Here is a 10743-nt window from a genome sequence, read left to right on the forward strand (position 1 = left end):
AACAGCAAGTACAAAAATGAGTAATAACCCCCAATAGAGACTGGTACGATTTAATTCAACATTTTGTTCGTTCGGATTTGATTGTGTCATAGCTCTATAAATAATTGAATTCGGTTTATCGTTGGATGAACTGCATTGCTGATATTGACCCCAAAAAAGAAACGGTAGGTACAGCTAGTCCATGAACAGCCAACCAGCGCACTGTAAAAATTGGATAGGTCCTATCTATAGTCATTGGGTCCTCCTAAAAAGATCTACTAAATTCGTCGAGTTGTTCCAAAGAATCAAAACGGCCTGTTATTAATGGAATGCCCTGTCGGCTCTCTGTAAAATACTCGTTTGGACGAGGGCTCCCAAACACATCGTAAGCTAAACCGGTGCTGACGAATAACCAGCCCGCAATGAATAGGGAAGGTATAGTAATGCTATGAATGACCCAGTATCGAATACTGGTAATAATATCAGCAAAAGAACGTTCTCCTGTGCTTCCAGACATACTGAACTCCAGATATTCTTGTAGGGAATCGATTCTGTAAAAGATGAATCAGTAAATTCAAATTCACTGAGATTACATCTTTGTGAGATCGTCAATAAAGTACCAGGGTATTTTTAGAGTCTACCGAATCAGTATAGCTATCCTTCTTCTGACACAGCAACGCAATTTGAATTAGTATAGAACTGAAGTGTTAGATAATTTATTTCGTTTTTTTTTTTGCTTGTCGATGTATAACCATGTTCCACTTCTTCAAATTCCTGTATCTGTAATCTATAGGGGCTTTGATCCTTTATTTGTTTTGGACTAGAAAATAAACTAAAGATTAGATAAAATGAAAATTCAAGAGGGTGGTTTCTAATTCTAATAATTCATTAAGGAAATTCTCATATTGTCCCAAGTCAATTGAATCCAAAACCCATCAATTTCATTTTTGTTGCATATGCATAATTGTAGAAGATATTTTTTTGTAATGATAATGTGACCCCCCCCCCGTTTTTGCTTTTTATTTCATTTTATTTTAAGGAATTAATTTCCAGTAACAAGAAAAGGAAGAATAGTTTTGGATCAATTCAAAAGAACAACAAATAATAAAAAATAATAATACTAAATCTTTGGAATGCGTGCATTGTTTTGTTGTATTCAATTTAAAGGTTTTTTCTTTCTTTAACTAACTACAAAGATGATGGGTTTTTCACTCTATTTTCTATATAATATCGAAAGAAAAAAACCTAAAACCTAGAAAGGAAACGATAATAGAAATTGCTAATTACAAGTTTTAAAAATCTAGTTAAAATAAATAACTCTTTTTTTGACTGATCTCGTTCTCCGTGTAGGATACTGCTTTTTGGTTTAATTTCATAGATTAAATGAAGAAAACTGCTCTACTATATTAATCTACTTTATTCAAAATTGAATTTATTTCAATTTGAATAAATGTAGAAGGGGGCATATTCTAGGTTCTAAGGTCACTTAAAAAAAAAAGAATCAAACAACTTTTTTAAAAATTTTTACATGTTTATTCAAAAAAAGTTCTATGTTTTAACTGAAGTTATATAATAGAGTTATTTTTTTATGTATTATTTTTTCTTATTAATTTCTTAAAGAGTTTTTCAATGAATCAGTTACGTGAATTCTGAATCCTGAGATGGTGCAGATGCCAAAGACGATGAATTTCGTTTTTTCTTTTTCTCTATTTTTGTTCATACCACCGATAATGCTTGATAACTCACAAATTTTCAATTTAATTTTTTGATTCTTGGAACTAGTATTTGTATCTATCTTTACTTTAAAAAATTTTTTTATTGAAACTTCGGGAAGTACTTTAGAAACATATGTATAAAAAAACATATTTTATTGAGTCCCTTCATGCCTACTATAACTAGTTATTTCGGTTTTCTACTAGCAGCTTTAACTATAACCTCAGTTCTATTTATTGGTCTAAGCAAAATACGACTTATTTGAAATTAATTGAATGAATCTTTTTTGATCAAAAAAGATTTATATGGTATTTCATATGTTCGATAGTTCCTTACCGTGTTAATTACCCAATTTTGGTCATTGAGATTCGTCGGCAATACAGATTAAGAGCTAGGAATAGATAGTACCTCTCTTTTCTCCCTTTCAAAAATGAAAACAAAATAAAATTGAAATGATTGAAGTTTCTTTATTTGGAATCGTCTTAGGTCTAATTCCTATTACTTTGGCTGGATTATTCGTAACTGCTTATTTACAATACAGACGTGGTGATCAGTTGGACTTTTGATTAATTAACATCTCTTTTTTTTGACTGACCTCCTTCTTGCTTTCATATGCGGGAGGTCGAATTCAGATTGCTGCTCAATTATTTGCGAACAGTGGAATTTTGACACAATCTAATAAACAAGAGTGACATCACGCTCTGTAGGATTTGAACCTACGACATTGGGTTTTGGAGACCCACGTTCTACCGAACTGAACTAAGAGCGCTTTTCTTGTTTTTTTATAAAAAAACGAAAAGGCTAGAAAGAGGACATTCTTTAACTCGAATCGATTTTGTACGTATATACTATATCATAGTATATCATAAAATTCAGAATTATATGTATGTCCAATTTTATTAAAAAAAGATAAATCTAAAATGGATTCCTCGTTACTGCTCTTCTGAGCAGTAATTAGGTAGGGATGACAGGATTTGAACCCGTGACATTTTGTACCCAAAACAAACGCGCTACCAAGCTGCGCTACATCCCTTTCGATTGGTTTACAGTGTCATTGTAAACAATTCCTATCTTGTTTTCCACATCCTTCTTTTTTTTTTGTTTCATATCAGATAACAAACATATATATAAGTATAATTAAAAAAATTACTTTTTTTAGGCAAATCCTATCAATTTCAAATTTACATAAAAAGGCGTTTCCATTTGAAAATGGAATCTATAAGATCGTTCTAGTAGACAATATTTCAATTCTAATTTTGAAAATGGGGGGTTACATATACAAATACAAGAACTTCTTAACTACATGTACATCTATAGTTATATATATACTATATATATTGTAATACAATAAAGAAGAAAGAAGGAGGATTTCAAATGCGAGATCTAAAAACATATCTTTCCGTAGCACCGGTACTAAGTACTCTATGGTTCGTTTCGTTAGCAGGTTTATTAATAGAGATTAATCGTTTATTTCCAGATGCATTAACATTTCCCTTTTTTTAATTCTAGTTATTAACATCAGAAAGGATAAAAAAATTTAGAGATACGATCAACGATCGGGGAATAACCCCCCCTTTTTTTTCTAATTCTAAAAAAAGAATTAGAAAAAAAAAAGGGGGCCGAAAGGTCATAAAAACGAGGGTTCAGGATCCAATTAAAAAAAAAGTGTTGCTAGGGAAAGAGTATCCTACGAGATACTTAAAAAAAATACTGTACAAAGATTTGAAATATAGTTTTCAAAAAATCATTATATTACTTATTATTTTCTTTTTATTTAATTACTAATTAATATTCATTGCAACGAAATATTTAAGACATTTTTTTGAGTTAATTAACAGCTTCTATTTTTTTTGTTCTTGTTCTTTATGGACCCTAAAATTAAAATAGAAGATTGGGGGTGAATCATAAATCCAAAGGAGGTTTCATGGCCAAAGGTAAAGATGTTCGAGTAACAATTATTTTGGAATGTACCAGTTGTGTTCGAAATGATATTAAGAAAGAATCGGCTGGAATTTCCAGATATATTACTCAAAAGAATCGGCATAACACTCCTAGTCGATTGGAATTGAGAAAATTCTGTCCCTATTGTTATAAACATACAATTCATGGGGAAATTAAGAAATAGATAAAATTGAGTGCTTGTATGTCAAATTTTATTTTAAGAACAGGAATAATGAGAGTATCTACGTATTATTACATATATATAAATATAAACAAATAAAATAATAGAAAGAAATCAAATCCTATATTCTTAATTCTATATAGAAACTCTATCCTATATAGAAATAGCAATCGTTTTTATTTTGATCCGATCAAAAATAGGATTTTATAGGTAAGGAATAAAAAATTATGAATAAATCTAAGCGACCTTTTACTAAATCCAAGCGATCTTTTCGTCGGCGTTTGCCCCCGATCCAATCGGGGGATCGAATTGATTATAGAAACATGAGTTTAATTAGTCGATTTATTAGTGAACAAGGAAAAATATTATCTAGACGGGTGAATAGAGTAACTTTAAAACAACAACGATTAATTACTATTGCTATAAAACAAGCTCGTATTTTATCTTTGTTACCTTTTCTTAATAATCAGAAACAATTTGAAAGAAGTGAGTCGACCCCTAGAACTACTAGCCTTAGAACCAGAAAAAAATAGACTTATTCTTCAATTGAATAACTAATCTGAAGGAATTAAAAAAGAGGTTAATATTTTGTTCGACAAATCCAATCAAGAATCAAAATTTGATTGTTACGTCTGTTTCTGTCATAAAAAAAAAAAAAAAGAAAAGAATCGTCGAAAAGAAAAAGAATAAGTCTTTTTTTAGCGACTATATACCCTCGTTTTGTTTTGACGACTTTTTTTATAATACTAATTTCTACTCTACCCTCCCCGAGCTTATTCTACTTAAGAACTCTATTTCAAATATTTTAGTGGATTTCTTCCAATCCCCTCATTTTTTGATCTCATTTGAAATCGTATAAAGACAACTCCTATTTAATAGAGCTATTTGTGCAAGTATTTTTCGATTAAGAAGTAATTGCTTCTTGTACAGATTGTGTATGAATCGGTTATAACTATAGAATACCTCCGTTTCGTGAATTACGGCATTTATTCGAGTGATCCATAAACGACGAAAATCTCTTTTTCTTTTACCCCTATCCCGACGAGCCGAAACTAAAGCTCTTATTCTCTGTTGAGTCATAGTTCGTGTAAGTCGTGAATGAGCCCCTTGAAAGCTTGATGCAAATAAACGAAGTTTTGTTCTACGCCTCCGAGCTATATATCCGCGTTTAATTCTAGTCATTGAATAAATCAAACTTTGATGAATAACTAATTCTTTTTTTAGTTTTAGTTATTCTTTTCCCCTTTACTAGTCATTAATAACCAAACGAATTATTCCAATGTATAAAAAAAAATTCCAATGGCTTTTGCTACTCTAACCTTCCCCACCACTATTTTTGGCTAGGTATTTTCCTTTGCTTTGAAAGGATAAATTGCCTTGGTACTTGATATAAAAAAAATAGAATAACTACAAAAAGTAGTAAATAGAAATGGATAAATAGTGGGTTCCTTCGTTTCTATGGTTACTTCTAAAACGGTGAGGTCCTCTCTATACACCGGAGCTCCTTCTTTTAATTAATCAATACTATTGGTAACTTGTACAATTCACATTCTTTGGCTCTACCCCATTAATATTCCAGTAATAGATCTTTCACAATGAGATCCACTTTATACAGTAACGGTATTTTATTTTAAAATTGATTTGGTCATTTACCCTGTTAGTCCGTTTTTTCTTTCAAGAGTGGAATCTTTTTAATAAAAAATGGGATTTCCCCCGCTTAATTGATAACCATTTGTTATCATTGGGGGTTTTCTAAAAAATGGAGTTGATTGGATTTGCACCAATGTAAACCATAAGTTTCAGACACAATAGAAGATATGAATGATCTATCTTTTTGAAATAATGAATCGAGTTCCTCCATTCTATTTTATTAACAGGTACTGATCCTTGATATTTCAAAAAGAATTTCCTTTTTGTGTTTCAGTCTATGATCTAAACGAGTCGCACATACACCCGAGTACATGTTCCTCGTCGCTGAGGGCATCCCCGAAGCGCTGGGGATTTTGTGACATTTCGGATTGGCTGTCTTGTATTTCTAATAAGTTGTTTAATGGTTGGCATACGGAATCATATAAATAATGGGCTGGTTTAGATGGGTTCTAACCGGCTAATTCTGAATTACTTCTCTTCAAGATTCTCTTCAATATAAAAAAATATATTGAAGAGAATATGAAACTAAACCTTTAATCTAAAAAGATATAAAATTAGCAGTGGTAGATTTGCATGAAATCGCTCCTATTTTTATTGAACCGCTACAAGATCAACAATGCCATGAGCTTGGGCTTCTGTTGCTGACATAAAAACATCCCTTTCCATGTCTTCGGATACAACCCATATAGGTTTGCCCGTTCTTTGTACATAAACCCTTGTGATGGTTTCGCGAAGTTTTAGTAGTTCTTCCGCTTCCAAGATAACTTCTCCCGTTTGTGCCTCATAAAACGAACTAGCGGGTTGATGGATCATTACCCTGATGATATAATAGAAAAGCTTTTTCTATTTCGCAGAATGAGGCGAGATAACCAAAAAAACAGAGAAATTTGAATAACCGTACAGGCTTTTTTGTGCGTTGCATACGGCTCTAGAATGGAATTTACGTTTTTGACCTTTCCTTTCGGCGAAAGAAAACAAAATATAGGTTCTATTATACGCGGATCCATAAATGATCCAATTACCATCCTTCTTTTTTGTTTTGTAGGAGTTAAAAAAATACTATGATGGTTCCGTTGCTTTATATATCATTTTTTTTGATCCGTCTATGATTCAGCAATCCCAAAGTGTCTTTTTTTTTGTTTTTGTAAATAAGCTTCCGGTGTGAAAACAAAGTTTGTGACGCTGGGATGTGCCCGAATAGGGAAGATATCATTTTAAATACCCCTTTCTTATCCCATACTACTCTTTCAATATATAATCTAATTTTTTAATCTAAAAAATTCATATCGAATTCGAAGTGCCATGCTATTATTACTTAACTAATTCATATTTCCGAGGGCGAAGGCATAGTATTTTTTCTCTAAAATAAAAAAACTCATTGGCGCCAAGCGTGAGGGAATGCTATACGTTTGGTAATTTCTCCTCCGACTAGGATAAAGGATGCTATTGAAGCGGCCAATCCCATGCATATTGTCTGTACATCGGGTCGCACAAATTGCATAGTATCATAAATAGCCATTCCAGATATTACCCATCCACCAGGAGAGTTTATAAACAAATAAAGATCTTTGGTATCCTTTTCTATACTGAGATATATCATAAGACTAATAAGTTGATTCGAGATTTCGGTATCAACCTCTTGGCCTAAAAAAACAATCTTTCTCGATAAAGTCGGTTGATTAGGATAAAATTTTATTCCTTAGGAGCCGTACAGGCACCTTTTGATGCATACGGTTCAACAAAAATTGTTAAAAAATCAATGTGTCGATTCCAACCCCCCCTTTTTTTTCAGAGAAGGCTTTTCTTTCTAACTTAATAAGGGAAGGGCTTGCTTCCCTTTTAAAAGTAAAAGAAAAAATAAATAAGTTTTGGCCCCTTTTATTTATTAGATATTATAATCCTAATAATAAAATAATAAAACGATTGATTAGGCCTGTCAGACTAACTTGATTCATTGATATTTTTTTTTCATCGAGATTCAGTTGAAATGGGGATGGTTTTTTCTTGTTCCTGAATGGGCTTCTTCCTTTTTTTATTCCGTTTTTTTAGGTTTATGCTCTACTCCGAGTAAAAGGAAAAATTTGCCCGATTTTGATTTGCACATATAGGACAAATGAACCAAATACCGCGTCTTTTTTTTTTTTACTACTCCTTCTTTTTTTTTCAATTCATTTCTTTCACATGTCTTCTGTCAAATAGTCAATAAATTTTTAATTATATTATTTTATTTGATCAACAGTTTTAGATCACCCTGTTTCAATTTTTTGTATTTTTTTATTTTTTAATAGAATTTTTATCATAATTTTGATATCATATTCATATCATATTAAGTAGTAATTATATAAAAATATATATATTAATTATCAATTGGATTTTTGCTAAACGGAGCCTGGATACTTAATTTTATTAGTCCGATCACGTAAACCATAAAAAATTTGATAATCTAATATCAATCTAAATACTCCCTGCATTTAATTCTAATTTATTTTTTGCGCTTCGCGTTACAAATTTTTGAAATTCAATCAATCTTTTTGAGCGAAACAGAGGATATCTCGATCGAGGGAGAAAATGGGGAAATCCCATATAGCCCAATATATCTGACAAGTCGCACTATATGTCAACCCAAGATGTATCTCCTTCTCCAGGACTTCGAAAAGGTACTTTTGGAACGCCAATAGGCATGAAATGAAAAAAAAGAGAATGAAGTTCTCTATTTCACTTTGATGTGGAAACGTAAGACTGGGGTTTCATTTTTTTTTATCATATTATCCTTTTTTCCTACTTTATTAATATTAATCATATTTAAATTAATCATATTTAATACAGAAGTTGAATAAGCTAAAATAAAATATAAAATAAAAGTAAAGTAAGAGAGAATGAATAAAAATTAAAGGAAACTTTTTACGAACGGGCTTCTGAACAACAATAGCTATCTTGGTTCATATAACATAGGATTCACCCCCATTGCGTATTGGTACTTATCGGATATAGAATAGATCCGCTTCCCTTTTTTCCTATGAATCGAATTGTTCCATTATTACTAACAGAATAGAACAAATATTAATCCTTTCTCCGAAATAATTACCTAAAGGGGGGGGGTCCGTAACATAGTTTTTTCCAATGCAATAAAGTTACATAGTGTCTATTTTTCATTGATAAAGGGGTATTTCCATGGGTTTGCCTTGGTATCGTGTTCATACTGTTGTATTGAATGATCCCGGTCGTTTGCTTTCGGTTCATATAATGCATACTGCTCTGGTTGCTGGTTGGGCCGGTTCCATGGCTCTATATGAATTAGCTGTTTTGATCCCTCCGACCCTGTTCTTGATCCAATGTGGAGACAAGGTATGTTCGTTATACCTTTCATGACTCGTTTAGGAATAACCAATTCATGGGGCGGTTGGAATATTACAGGAGGGACTATAACGAATCCGGGTCTTTGGAGTTACGAAGGGGTAGCCGCAGCACATATCGTGTTTTCTGGCTTGTGCTTCTTGGCAGCTATTTGGCATTGGGTATATTGGGATCTAGAAATTTTTTGTGATGAACGTACAGGAAACCTTCTTTGGATTTGCCCAAGATTTTTGGAATTCATTTATTTCTTTCAGGAGTGGCTTGCTTTGGTTTTGGCGCATTTCATGTAACAGGATTATATGGTCCTGGAATATGGGTATCCGACCCTTATGGACTAACCGGAAAGGTCCAACCCGTAAATCCGGCGTGGGGCGTGGAGGGTTTTGACCCTTTTGTTCCGGGAGGAATAGCCTCTCATCATATTGCAGCAGGGACGTTGGGTATATTAGCGGGCTTATTCCATCTTAGTGTTCGTCCGCCTCAACGTCTATACAAAGGATTACGTATGGGAAATATTGAAAACCGTCCTTTCCAGTAGTATTGCTGCTGTCTTTTTTGCAGCTTTTATTGTTGCTGGAACTATGTGGTATGGTTCTGCAACTACTCCCATCGAATTATTGGTCCTACTCGTTATCAATGGGATCAGGGATACTTTCAACAAGAAATATATCGAAGAGTTAGTGCCGGACTAGCTGAAAATCAAAGTGTATCAGAAGCTTGGTCTAAAATTCCTGAAAAATTAGCTTTTTATGATTATATTGGTAATAATCCAGCAAAAGGGGGATTATTCCGAGCGGGTTCAATGGACAATGGGGATGGAATAGCTGTTGGATGGTTAGGACACACCCGTCTTTAGAAATAAAGAAGGGCGTGAACTTTTTGTACGCCGTATGCCTACTTTTTTTGAAACATTTCCGGTTGTTTTGGTAGACGGAGACGGAATTGTTAGAGCCGACGTCCCGTTTAGAAGGGCAGAATCTAAATATAGTGTCGAACAAGTAGGTGTAACTGTTGAGTTTTATGGTGGTGAACTCAATGGAGTAAGTTATAGTGATCCCGCAACTGTGAAAAAATATGCTAGACGGGCTCAATTGGGTGAGATTTTTGAATTAGATCGTGCTACTTTGAAATCCGATGGTGTTTTCGTAGCAGTCCAGAGGTTGGTTTACTTTTGGGCATGCTTCGTTTGCTCTACTTTTCTTCTTTGGACACATTTGGCATGGTTCTAGAACCCTCTTCAGAGATGTTTTGCTGGTATTGATCCAGATTTGGATGCTCAGGTGGAATTTGGGGCATTCCAAAAACTTGGAGATCCAACTACAAAAAGACAAGCAGTCTGATGCAACATTGCTTTTTTCTTTTAGTTTCTGTTTGCGATTTTTTGATTTCATTTAATAGGTAGGGTACTGTAGGAATCTTGATTTAAATCGCTGCCGTTTCTTTGACTCTTTTGTTCTTTATCCGAGGTATACTCCTTCAGTAAACATAAACAAAACAGGTATGAAAGCTATAATTGTAAACCACGATCAAATTTATGGAAGCATTGGTTTTATACATTTCTCTTAGTATCGACTTTAGGGATCATTTTTTTCGCTATTTTTTTTCGGGAACCGCCTACAATTTCAACTAAAAAATGAAATAATTTTTCATTCTCTTCATTGACGTAATCAGCCTCCAACTATTTGGAGGCTGATTACGTCAACTAGTCCCCGTGTTCCTCGAATGGATCTCTTAGTTGTGAGGGTTGCCCAAAGGGTTGAATACAAAGCCCAGTAAATACAGTAACCGGAAGATGAGAGGCGACTAGAACGGTTTCCATTATTAAGGAAGAGAAATCGATTAAGAGTTTATGGAACATAGTCAATAGACAATAACAAAGAACAGACGTAATGCTACAAAAAGGAGACGACCGGAAACATACCCAG

At 33.3% G+C, this 10743-nt stretch overlaps 1 protein-coding gene and 1 non-coding gene across 2 annotated transcripts; one reads left to right on the top strand and one right to left on the bottom strand.

Moving 5' to 3' along the window:
* Positions 1–2387: 2387 nt before the first annotated feature.
* Positions 2388–2461, bottom strand: TRNAW-CCA. The gene has a single exon. It is a non-coding gene; the product is annotated as a tRNA-Trp (tRNA).
* Positions 2462–8635: 6174 nt separating this feature from the next.
* LOC125600437 (photosystem II CP47 reaction center protein-like) lies at positions 8636–10158 on the top strand. The gene is made up of 7 exons (XM_048773148.1): positions 8636–8784; positions 8879–8979; positions 9073–9258; positions 9380–9494; positions 9592–9644; positions 9749–9858; positions 10048–10158. Exons 1-7 carry the CDS (start codon positions 8636–8638, stop codon positions 10156–10158), a joined length of 825 nt encoding a protein of 274 aa, XP_048629105.1.
* The last annotated feature ends 585 nt before the right edge of the window (positions 10159–10743 follow it).

Source organism: Brassica napus, unplaced genomic scaffold (genome assembly GCF_020379485.1).
Source record: "Brassica napus cultivar Da-Ae unplaced genomic scaffold, Da-Ae ScsIHWf_2266;HRSCAF=2919, whole genome shotgun sequence".
In the NCBI taxonomy this organism is placed as follows: domain Eukaryota; kingdom Viridiplantae; phylum Streptophyta; class Magnoliopsida; order Brassicales; family Brassicaceae; genus Brassica; species Brassica napus.